The 12,782-nt window shown below is 39.2% G+C and overlaps 1 protein-coding gene across 1 annotated transcript in view; it reads right to left on the bottom strand.

The window, feature by feature from the left end:
• NEK11 (NIMA related kinase 11) overlaps window positions 1–12,782 on the bottom strand; it is a 244,359-nt gene that overhangs the window by 138,553 nt on the left and 93,024 nt on the right. The window contains exons 7-11 of the mRNA XM_080823107.1: window positions 10,173–10,322; window positions 10,001–10,079; window positions 7,480–7,565; window positions 4,958–5,077; window positions 2,469–2,562 (exon numbers count right to left, since the gene is read on the bottom strand). Of these exons, the coding sequence (XP_080679233.1) occupies window positions 2,469–2,562; window positions 4,958–5,077; window positions 7,480–7,565; window positions 10,001–10,079; window positions 10,173–10,322 (529 nt within the window). The remainder of the gene's footprint in view (window positions 1–2,468; window positions 2,563–4,957; window positions 5,078–7,479; window positions 7,566–10,000; window positions 10,080–10,172; window positions 10,323–12,782) is intronic.

A 12,782-nucleotide genomic window follows, 5' to 3' on the forward strand; every position in this document is an offset into this window, starting at 1 on the left:
AAGCCCAAATTCAGCCAAGCAGAAAATGACTGCCAAAATAAAAGGTCCTGTTAGTGTCTGGGAAAGAAAACAAGTCATTCTCCTAAATGCTTCAAATAATTTTTATAAAATATAAATATAAAAATAATTGTTATAACATGTTTAAGAAATGACAGAGCCAGCCCATTTTCTCCCCTAACTCTGATTTTATCTCATATGACTGCTTTTGAAATATAAAGCACTTTTGCATCAGCTGGCAAGAGAGAAGGAAGAAGGAACAGAGAACAGAGCCCCAGTGAAATCAGAAAGAAATGAAATCATAAATACGTATACAAGCAGAGACAGGAGCCTTATCTTCTTTCTTCCTTTTCTCCTCTTCATGTTTTTCTTTAGTCTCTTGCATCTGATTAATCCAATTTCTTTCTTACATTTTATTTCCTCTTTACCAGCTCACTGATGCCTTTTCTTAAGATGTTTAAAACCCTTCAGTCCCTCTGCAAAGTGTTTAGCTTCCCACTTTCTCTCTCCTTTGTTCTTTGAATATCATTAAACCTGCCCCACTCTGTGCCTGTGAATATGATTAACTGCCTTTCTTCCCTGCCTAGCCTCTCTTTTCATTCTCCTCCTGGGGCGAACAAGAAAGCCCCAGGTCACTTTTCCTTTACTTCCGTTCTAAGAAAAGCTTTTTTCCTAGAGAGTCTATAAGAAAGTCTGTTAATCCGTGGCTTTTCCCGGTCTTCCTTCTTCTGAAGGTGAATGGCTTTCAAGAGCCTCTATTTCTGTCCATTATTAATCAGAGCATGGTCCTGGATGAGCAGCCTCAGAATCACCAGGGAGCTTGTTAAAAATTCAGCATCCCAAGCCCCACCCCAGACCAACCAAATCAGAATCTGCCTTTTAACAAAACCAATAGGTGATCTGGGTGAATTTTGAAGTTTGAGAAACATTGCTGTAAGCCATAAGAATTTGGAGAACAGCCAGTCGATTGTGGACCCCACTAGGTCAAAAAGGATTTTCCTAAAGAGAAAGTGACATCTGAAAGTGAGAAGATGGGATGCTAATGAGGGGCCAGAGGGAAGTGGCTGATATAATTGCATAAAATAGGGCAAGATACCTGGGAGGCTGGCGGTGGTGGTGGTGGGGGGGGTACGTTGCTGAGCAACCCTGTCTGCAATACTGAACCAGCGAGAAGATACCATCTGCAAGACCCAAGCATCTCCCTTCACCAGGTTCTATGAGTGGGAATGATCTCATCTTCCATGTCTCTGGGACCCACAACAGATCCCACAGCTGGCTTTACTTAATGGAGTTGGAGATAAGCAGAGAGGGGGGCAAGTGGGACTGAGCACATGTCACCACTGTCTTCACATTATTTGCTAAAGGGTCCAAGAAATAGAGACTCCTAAGGTCAGAGAAGGTGGGACCCCTGCATCTGGTCCAACTTTGGGTTTTCAGAAATCGACAACACTCAACCACTAAATAATTGAGAAATGTGGATTACCTCTCAGATGGGGGCAGAGAACAAGTGGCCCTAAGCTCTGCCTGGCTGACAGTGAGATTTGCTGGGGGCCCCTGAAATGCCCCAGGGTTTAAGCCTCTCTGATCACTGAGCCACAGCAGAATGAGTGTCCCCAGACTGCAGAGATCAGCCCCACAGCCTCAGGGGGTTTGGTTCTTCCCGCCAAAGAAAAAGAATCTCCCTCAGATGCAGAGATCTCCAGTGAATGAACAACCAGAATTTGAGACATAAAGTTCTCCATAGAAACGACTCCTTCCCATGTTGCTTTTACCAGAAGAGCTAGGAAGTTGGGGTTGATATCTATTGTCCATATACGATCCTGAAGAAATACTTTAAGTATCAGAGCCTACACGAAGGCCCATGAGATGTCTTTAACCATTAGAGAAAATGGTATTTGCTATTCAGGGGCTTGTGATGCTGAGGATATGATCAGGGTCCATTTCATGTGACTCTGCAACCCTACTTATTATTGGACATCTAAAGTAATTATTCAGAGTTTGAAAGAGGTTATTAAACACAATGCATAATGATATAGATGGGAGAGAGAAAAAAAAGGGAAAGAAGAAAAAATAAGATGGAAAGAGAACAAGGGATAAAGAGGTGAGGCAAAAATATCATGGCTGAAATTCAAAATTAGATATACACACATTTGCTCTGCAAAGTCATAATTTTACTCATCAATTGTTCATTCCATGCTGATTGAGTTTTCTTGTACACAGTAGGCACTTGATGTTTTGGATGAATCTGTTGATCCATCTCTAAGTACAGCTACTCTAAATTAGTGTCATCACTCACCCTTGGCCTATATGTTAAAATGAACCCCAGTACCTCCACCCAGAATTGGACAAAGTTGATCTGGATGCTCTTTTTCCCCGCTCTGTCCCTTCTCCTACCGGACTGGCCACATGAATGTGATGAATCTGAAGCAATTAAAGGTTTGATGTAACATTTAAAACAAGAGAGCACTTACATGGAGTACACCAACAGTTAGCCACTCCAAGTTCCGAGATCTCAACTCCTGCATTCGTTTGTTATTTTCTTCATATTTTTCTTCTGCAAGCTTTCTGCAAATTTAGAGTGAGTGTAGAAAAACAGCTGCATTTGCTAAAGCACAACTATATTATGCAGGTAAGTGTGATTCCCTGCCTCAACAGGAAAACTGGGGTGTTGAGAAGCCAGGCCAATGAGTCTCTCCCTCATCAGGGTAAATGCAGCGTAGCACCCACTGGATTCTCTTTTAAAGCACACACAATGATGCCCTGGCTCCTTCTCCATCCTTAGAATCCCTAAAATGCATCGCTGAAATTCAAAATTAGATATACACACATTTGCCATATGGCAACTTCAAGAATAAAGTTATTTAGGTTTTATAAAACAAAATATTAGCTTGTCTGTACTTCTCAGTTTCTAATTTCTGGGGATAACATTTCTTTGAGGCAGGGGTCCCTGAACATTCCAGAAAAAAAGTCCCAGTTTCAATCAGGTGATTAAACTAGGGATTCACACATATTAAAAACACAGAATTCTTATCATGTCAGATTCCTCATGAGGATCTGTGGGACTCTGCGGCAAAAGAAGGCAGTCTGGACCCCTGTGCTTTCTCTGTGATGGCAGGGCTGTTTGTTCCCAACACCCGGACCGTGTCCCACATGTACTAATAACTCAATCACCGCTCTCAGGATGAATAAGCCCACAAACAAAGAGAAGAGAGTTCGATTTCATAGAATTTATGCAAAGAACTTGAGAGCCACTGTGAAGGGAAATTTTTCTCCAGCACATTTTGTTTCATCTAGTATAGCAGAGGAAAATGTTATAGACCTGTTACTAAACTGGAAGAAAGATTTCAGATTTCAGTTCTTGTGATTACTTGTGTGCTAATTTAAATTTAGTTTGAAAAGTCACTGAAGAGCCCTGTAAGTCAAATTTTGTTTATAAAGTGGGTACATTACATCCCTTCTGACAATAGAGTCGTTTTCTAGCTAAAACACATGACTGTGCTCAAATTTTAGAAAAAAATGATTAAAAACAATTCCATTCAACTCATTCATAAAATTAAGACCAAACTTTATTTATAACCATTGACTTTAAATAAGAAATATACTAAATGTCATGCGGAAGATCTATGACTTTGTGTATAAAAAAGTTTTAATATGAAATATAATTTGTAATGTGCATGTACATTATTAAATTGCCTTTTTGATCTGTTCCTATCAGAGATTTAATTTTCCTTTTAGCCTCAAACAATGACAAGAGTCATGATACCCTAGAAATACTGCCATTCCCAAACCTTAGAAATAGATCCGGGACTGTTAATTGATACAATGACAAGCAATTTATGTGAATATATTTTCTCAGTCAAACCCACACTCAGTGGTGCAGTGGTTTGCAGAAACCAGCTTGTACTGGTTCCTAAGAGCAGATTGTGTACGTATCTTCCAACTGAACATTTGATGATACCACATTGGTAGCTTGAAATTGGCCATTGCAGGAATATTTACACCTCCCAGCCCCACAACCCCAGAGGTGGTGGTTGTTAAACATTTACCAGCACACAAGGGCCCATGGTGCACTTCGACAGAAATCTTTTTCCACACTGATTAAAGAAAGCATGTGTTAAGGGGACAGAAGTAGTCTCACAGATTCTCACTTGGTTCCAAATGATATGCACTGTAAGTGCAAGAATACCTCCAAAGCCTTTTTCGGATATGTTACCAAGGTCACAAAACGAACAGATTTGAGTTTCAGGTCTTTTCTATCTCTCTAGTTCTTAGCTGGGGCTTCTAAGCACCAAAAAGTTGGCAGAGAAGGGAGAAAAATTAGGAGACTGGATAACCTACCAACGGAAAAATCTTTGAGAAACTGGGAATCTAGGCCTCTTTGGAATCTCCCCCTTTTCCTGTAAATATTTGAATTAGCAGTGATATCGTCCACCAGCAGGGTTGCCCAGAGCATAGGTTTTCAAATGGCTTCCCTTGACAGAGCAAGGCCCTACGTCGGGACTGCTTTCTAAAGCCAACAATTGCCTGCAGTACATTCTTCTCCCCATATACCCGCTAGGTCCCCTGGCAGAGGGGGTACAGCAAACATCTGGGGAGCAAGGACACAGGGTGAAGCCACTCTTATCACCTTCTCACCGGGGTATATTTAGGCCGTGTCAGCAGCAACAAGGCTTCATTTGGCGGCTGACTCTATATTTTCATCATTAATAACCTCCCTGACATTCAGTCTTTCTTCCCACACAAGACTGAAAGCCTGACAATAATAGTGGCTGGCAACCGATAACTATCTATGGCTGAAGAACCATCTTTTGAGGGGACAAGTAAGTGAAGAAACAAAGAAATATATAACGCCTATGTGCATTTTGCTTTCCTGTTTTGGCTTTGGCTTTTCTTCAGTCAATTCCTCTGGAGCCCTGGGAAGTGGCCAGAGCACAGGGTACCCCAAGGAAGGGCAGCTTACTTCAGCTTCCTGGCCTTCTCATCAGCTGCCTGGAGCTTCCTCAGCCGCATCCTTTCTCTTGGTGTCATTTTCTGCACTTCAGACAGCGCCTGCAGAGTCTGCAGGTGGATCTTTTTTTGCCTATAAACAATAAAGATCCCCCACATGCAACTCATCCCAAACACGCTCAGAAAAATTAAACAAATATTTTACAGAACTATCATTACACTACTGATGGGGAAAGCATCTCAAGACAGGCCAGGCAAAAACTAATAAATGAGCCAACCAGGACTGTGGTTAATTGGTAATATTTTTCAAATTAGACTTTTGTTTAAAAACAAATTATGTACTTTCTAAATTTCTGCTATTTCATGGCCTATGACTGGTTTTCATGATGTAAGACAAATTAGAATCTTGGCCATCAAAGAGTAAATGTACTGGTGCTAATTCAACCCTGTGGATAGGATTTAATCTTTGGAATCAGGCAGGGTTTGAACCCCATCTCTACCCCCTCATTAGCTCTGTAGCCTTGGGCAAGTTACTGAATCTCTCTGAAGCTCCATTTTCTCATCTGTAAAGAATAAGATTTAGTATTATATGAAACAATGTATGCACAGTGTCTGATACATCAAAGTAACCCAAATGGTAATATTGTAATAGTTAAATTTTGTTGACTATGTTGAATGGTACTACTGTAATAGTTAAATTTTGTTGAATATGTTGTATATTCTGTACTTCCTACAACACGTAAGCATGGCACAGTGGTTATCACACAGGTTAATAACATTCTTTGGGTTTAAATCCTAGCTCCTATGTTACATGTATATGCCTTTGCGCAAGTTATTTAACCTCCCTATGATCATTAAAATAATAATAATAATAATAATAATAATAATAGATAATAATAGTACCTACTTCATAGGGTTTTTGTGAATTTAAATGAGTTATTTCATGTAAAATGCTTAAAACAGAGCCAAGCACCCCACAAAATGTTAGTTAAAATTGTTATTTAGGAGCTTCTTTCTTCAGTTACTTACATTACTCTTGTGTTGAAACGTCTGCAACCATATTCTCAATGACATTTGTTTCTGTGCCTGACTCGGTTAGGGCCCAATACTGCGGAATGTCTTTTGCACTCAGCTCCCTCATTACAGAATCCTAGGAGAGGTCTCCATTTCATTTCATTCCCACTCTAATCTTTACTATTTTGTATTAATTGTGTAACAGTAATGACCATTTGTAGGCAGCTCTCATCCCTCTGGAAAACTGTCCACAGACTCCAGGGGAGATACGATTTTCTGGAATATACATCCCTTATTTTGTAAGAGCAAACACAGTTCCTTGAAACATAGTCATAGATTGAGAAAAAAAAGTGACAATTTGAAATCAATATTTCATAATGTGGAAGACCATACAAAGGATCAGCCTCTGGCACACTTTAATTGTAAGCACTGTCAGGTAAACGGTATCACATCTGCAGTACAAAACAGTAGTTAAAATTAGCCTAGTATTTTCCTACTTTCACACCTCAGTTTAAAATAAAACAAAATCAGAATTCCAGGCATTCTTGAAAGAATAATTAGCAACCTAAGGAAATAAGGTGGTAGGAGCATGCCTCAAACATTAGCCCCTGACGTGCAGGGTATTTTAAATGGAGAGCATGCATTAAATGAAGACTGAGTATCTTTGATGAACCAGTTTCTTCTGTTTGAATGTGAAACTGGAAAACAAACACAGTGCACTTGAGAAAGCGCTGGACTGAGTGTCAGAGAAGCACATTTGTGTTATTTGGTCTTAATTAGGCTAAAGAGGGCTATTGTTCTACTACCTTGCACAGCTCTGGGGAGGGGCTGCCATTCTCATGGGGTCTTTATAAAATGACATAGAGAGTTCCTCAGCAAATTATAGGTTTGGTCTTTACATAACCCCTTGAGTTGTGCAGTCCACAGCCTGCACAGCTATACATGGCTGTTCTGAAGTCACCGAGTACTCTATGCTCTTGTATGTTATAGCACAGAAATTTTGATTAAGGTAGGAGAGAGATGTTACGTCAAGAAATAATTATGTTTATGAAAAAGACATTTTCTAGTTCATATGTATATCTCAGGGAAGTAAATTTTGGCTTATTTTCTATTGTCCTAGGACTCCACAGTGTTGTCTTCTCGATAGATACTCTGCCAGTTCCTGTTAAACAAACAACATGTGAAAACCATTTATGCTCAATATGGAAGGCTCAATAGCATAACTATCACTAAATGTTTGAGATATTAATTTCTCTATATACTTACAAGGCAACTACAGAGCTACCCTGCAGATCTGTAAGCTGTGCAGTTGTTTAAAACTTTTATAATCTCAATTTGCTACCACCTGGGGCAAAGGGGCTTTGGAATGCCAAGTTACTGAAGCTCCTTAATTTCTTGGCAAGACTTTAGTGAATTCTAGGATACTCTGTGCAGTCAGCTTAGCAACTAATAGATTTTTAAAGACAAATGCATTTAACATTATGCTCAGTGGGCTTTTTAAAAACAAAGCAATTTACTTACATGGCATTAATTATCTGAGCAGCCTCCTCCTGACAATTCAAATTCTTGTCTTCCAGAGTCATTTCTGAGTATCTACACATCAGGTGCTGGGAAAAAAAGAACAACCCAGACGCACTTTAAATACTCCGATTCAGGGATGAAAGGGCAGCTGACTACCAGGGGCCTTTTCTGATGTGCAGTGTTATTCACCACACCTGGGAGTCTGAAAACAAAACCCACTAGTAACTACTTTTCTTTGATAAAGAAGATACCAAACGTTGCAGGGTAGCTTATGCTGCAAAGTCTTGCTGGGGGGAGGGTGGGGTCAGGTTCCAGCTTCATCTGGCACTCACTACCTATTCTCTCACTCCCTGCTACCCACCACAGGCAGGCCTCTCCTCAGCTCCAAGAACAAACAAGATCTCCTCAGTTTGTCTCTTTGGGTACCGGACAGTGTCCCCACTCCCAGGGCCAGGACTAGGCTGAGACAAGCGAGACACTCACCTCAGATGCAAAACTGAAAGGGCACCAAAAGACTCAGTAACCAAGGGAAGTCATTTTTTAATGCAATATAAAAAATTAAAATGAACACCAAAAAGCCATGGAGAATACAACATGAAATGTTTAAATCTTGCCACTTGCAATAACATGGATGACTCTAGAGGGTATAATGCTAGGTGAAAAAAGTCAGTCAGAGGCAGACAAATACCATGCATTCTCACTCATATGTGGAATTTAAGAAACAAAATAAACGGACAAATGAAAAAAGAGACAGAAAAACAAAAAATAAAAAAACAAAAACAGACTCAAATACAGAGAACAAACTGAAGATTGCCAGGCGGGTGAGGGGATGGGTGAAATAGGGGAAGGGAATTAAGACTGCACTTACTACTATGAGCACTGCGTCATGCATACAATTGGTGAATTGTCTTAATGTACACCTGAAACTAACATAACTGCTAACTGATTAAAAAAAGAAAATAAAAGTTTAAATAAAGACAGACAACAAAAAAAAGACAGGATCCAACCCTGAACCTATACCATTCTATTACCTCACTTCCATCACCCTAATCCTAGCCCTGTTGGATGCTGCCTATGAAACTTTGATATTTTGTTTCCAGGCATTTTTAGCATTAATTTGGATTTTTTAAACATTGCACTAAAATGTTATTTATCCTGATTACTGAGTTTTTGGTGTCCACTCTAATTGTGCCCCAGGGCAAATGCCTCACTTGCATCATCCTAGTCCCAGCAGATCTCCTTGGATTCCTTTTAACTTTTTTTTTGGTCTGCTCACAGCCCACTCAATGTGGTTTTGATCCCAACAGTCAGCACCTATGTGTCTTTTCAAAGGCTTGCCCTTGGGCTAGTGGAGCTGGCTTTGCATAGTGAAAGCTACACACCAAGAGAACTCAGTACCAAGCGACTTTAGGCACCTTCCTTTCTGTCCTGCTTATTACCCCACTTCCTCAGGGGCTTCTCCAGAGGGCACATTCTTGCCTAAAACTCCTCCCCTCTTTGTCTCCACCTAGAAACATAACCTGATTCAGGCCTCTGTCCCAGCTAATTCTCTGTGGTTCCAACCCTCTCGCAGGCTCCTTACGTGTCTAGCTGCTTCCCACTATCTCAGCGGTAGAGAACCGTTACCTACTCTTTCTTTGACCACCAAAGACACTATTCCCTTCCCTTATTTTGCAGTGTCCTGCCTAGTGTTCCTGATAATGTGTAATTAGTCTTTCTTGGGTACTGGGTCTTCTTACTAGCAGCAGCCAAGCTGCAAAAGGACAGGAGCCATAGCTGTTCCTTTCCTTTCAGCACCTCCAGCATCAGCACTGTGCTCAGCACTCCACTGATGAAGACACACCAAGTCAGCATCCTTGTTTCCTGCCAACTTCGAACTGGATGCAGAGAAAATGTGTGACCATCTTTGAAGGTGAATGACTGCTTTATGGGTCTACTTAAAACTGTCATAAAATACAAGGAAATTTGCCTGAGGTAACTGTAAAAACCTAAAAACAAACAAACAAACAAACAAACCCTCCAAGAAGTACCGTTTGCTTTTTTCTTACCACCAGAGGTAGATTCTTCACACCAAAATTTCTAATCTACAGGAAAACAAACTTACCTAATCGATAAAAGTATGATTAAGATATATAAGAAAGGAGGGGAATAATAAAGACTCAGTGAAAACCCCAGATTTTACCTTATTAGTGGTACATTCTTGTCCTAGCAGGGATACATTTACAAAGTATTGAGGTAAGATTTGTAAACCAAAAAGCTCTAAGGGCAGATGTTGAGTTTAGGCAGAAAATTACAACCCTAACTTCTCATATCTGGGGCCTTGGTGAATGGGAGTTCACATACCAGCTTTTGCAAAGAGATTGTCTGACTAATAATTTCCTTCAGCTTTTTAAAAAAAAAACTTTTTTCTCTCCTTTCTGACTGATTCTTAATGCATCTTATTCCCTCAGCCTATCTTCAAGTTCTCGAATGTATATAAATGCTAATACATGTTTCCCAGTACCCCTTTCATTTTAAATACCTGTAGTTGTTCATCAATGTAAGGGATTTTTAAAATTTCCATCGCAGATGGTCTCAGTGAAGGACTCTTGTTCAACATGCTGTAATGTTTAAGAAGAAAATTATTTTTCAAATGAACTAAGATACAAGTACAACTTAAAATTGCTTCTGTGGCAATATATTTATTTCCATACCGTTCCATGATGGCATTCAGTTCTCTTGGATATCTCTTGGGGAGAGAAGGTGTGTCACCTTCAACAATTTTTAAAACAATGGACAAGAAATTGGAGCCAGTGAATGCATGATTCATGCAGCACATCTCATATAGAATGCATGCCAGAGACCTAAAGACAAAGTCAAAGAATTTAAATTAGGAACAAATGTCCTATTTTAAATCTGATCACCATACAAAACCTCAGATGTGTCATGGCATTGCTTATGAGACACTAACATACCCTTTGATTGTTTAAAAGCTTCAGTTCTGTACTTTTTTTTCCCCTTAAATACACATTTAATAAATAAAGAGGGAAAAATGAAAAAAAAAAACCTACAAAATATAAGTCTGAATGACCACTTCTTTGTCAGAGGAGAAACAAAACAACAGGAATATGTCTGCACACAGGAAGGCAAATAAACATTTGATCAATGTAGTAAGGAACCTCTATAAAGGAAAAATAAAACACAGCTAAGTATCTTTCTAAGGCAGTTTTGTTAATACTAGATATGCAAAATAAAATTTTAATTTACCAGCCTAACCCTCCCTCAAATGTGTATCCAAGCATTTTGAAAAGGAAACTGGCATTCTTTATTAGTTTTCTGAATAGAATCCATTTGCAAGTAGGGTGGAAAAGCAGCTACTTGTAGCTCCCATTAAAATGTATAATTCTCCCTTTGAGTGTATAAAGCAGAATATTAAAATTCTAGATCAGTCCAACACTGATTTGGATTAACCATGCAAATCAGTAACCTCTAAACCAGCAGAATAATCTTTTAAATAACTCAGCATCATTAAGAAAAGGGGAAAATTGCTGCCTGAACTCAGTATACTAAGAAAGAACAGTACTTCTACTAACTTAATGAATTATTTTTAATATTATGAGTATTATGAATCGTGTAACCAGCCAGGTCTCCTTTTTCATGTTAGTTGCTTGAAAAATCAGAAATAAATTTACAACCAAATTTGTGTAAGTTCTGTTTTATGTAACTTTTAACACTGTCCTACTTTCTTATAAAAGGCAGGGTATATATAAATAAATATATACATGAATACTATAATTTTAACCATTTTGTGGGTATTATAAAAATGTGCACTGGTAAGAGAATTCTGGATATATACTGAATACAAAGAGATGTTTTTGTTTCAGTAAATAACAATGACACTAAAAAATTCCAACTAATTGATACTTTACATATTGTAAAGCACTTCCATACATAACCCAACAGAACCTCAAAAGTTCACAGTGACATACAGCCACTCTATTTTTCCCATTTTATATAGAGGAAACTGGCTTAAAAAAGTTAAATGGCTTGATCAAGGTCAAAGGTATTTTTCCTTCCAAATTCTGGACTATTTTCATTACAGAATACTAGAAAGAAGGGGAATGTTAGGAGAAATCCCCTGATCATGACTTAAAAACACCAAGAACAATATAAATATTATAAATTATGAAAATAATTTGAATATCAATAAATTTTGTAACCATCTTTACAACTATTAATATGACTATTAACATGATGCAGCACATCTTTAGATTTCTATGCCAGAAAAAGTTCCTTCAATAAATGTGAAATAAAGACTTTCTTTTTTAAGATTTTATTTATTTATTTGACAGAGTGAGAGACAGCAAGAGAGGGAACACAAGCAGGGGAAGTGGAAGAGGGAGAAGCAGGCTTCCCACCAAGCAGGGACTATAAGGGCCTATTTAGCCAGAGCGATTCCATCCGGTTAAACAGTGGTTTTGTTGTTTATACAGTAAAACTTAAACTGTCCCTGACCCCCTTCCCCACCAGGGGACTTACTTAAAAACAAGTCCCGGAAACCAATCCCAGGTAACAAAGCACAAATACAGGGGTGGGTCAGGCCAGGTGGAGGTATCCAATCAGTGGGGGTGCATACTGTCTCCCTAGCTACCAAGGAGTATGGGCCCCACCCTTTGGGCACCAATTCTGACCAAGGTGATAGGCTAGTTCAAATATCTACTATAGGGTAAATTGTAATTCAATAGGTCACTTATGTGTGACCTAGCATGACTGTGCAGCTTTCTCTGTGTGTTACAATCTCATTGGCCACCTGTGCGTGGCCAGGCCCAACCACATGGCCTTTGCCCTTAAAAGCTAGTCTGTGAGGTGGAGAGAGGTCACCTCTTTGCAAGAGATGGCCCTGGCCGGTCAGTTTGATTCTCGATGCTCAGTGTGAAATAAAGCTTTTCTTGACCTTCACTTTGTATCAGTCTCACTCGTTTGATTACAGACCCAACAGGGACCCTGATGTGGGGCTTGATCCCAGGACCCTGGGATCATTACCTGAGCCAAAGGCAGCCACTTAATGACTGAGTTACCCAGGTGCCCCAAATAAAGACATTTTTAGACAAGCAAAAATTGAGAGAAGTCATTGTCAGCAGGATAGCACTAAAAACAATCCTAAGAGGGAATTCTTCCACTTGAAGAAAATTGATCCCCAGCAGAAAGAAGGAATGCAGGGAGGAACAAAGAACACTATGAAAAGTAATTCTGTATCTATATATAAGCCAACATTAACTCTATAAAATGATACTAAATATATTGTGGAGTTTAAAATTATGTAG

This window comes from Martes martes (genome assembly GCF_963455335.1).
Source record: "Martes martes genome assembly, chromosome: 1".
Taxonomy (NCBI): domain Eukaryota; kingdom Metazoa; phylum Chordata; class Mammalia; order Carnivora; family Mustelidae; genus Martes; species Martes martes.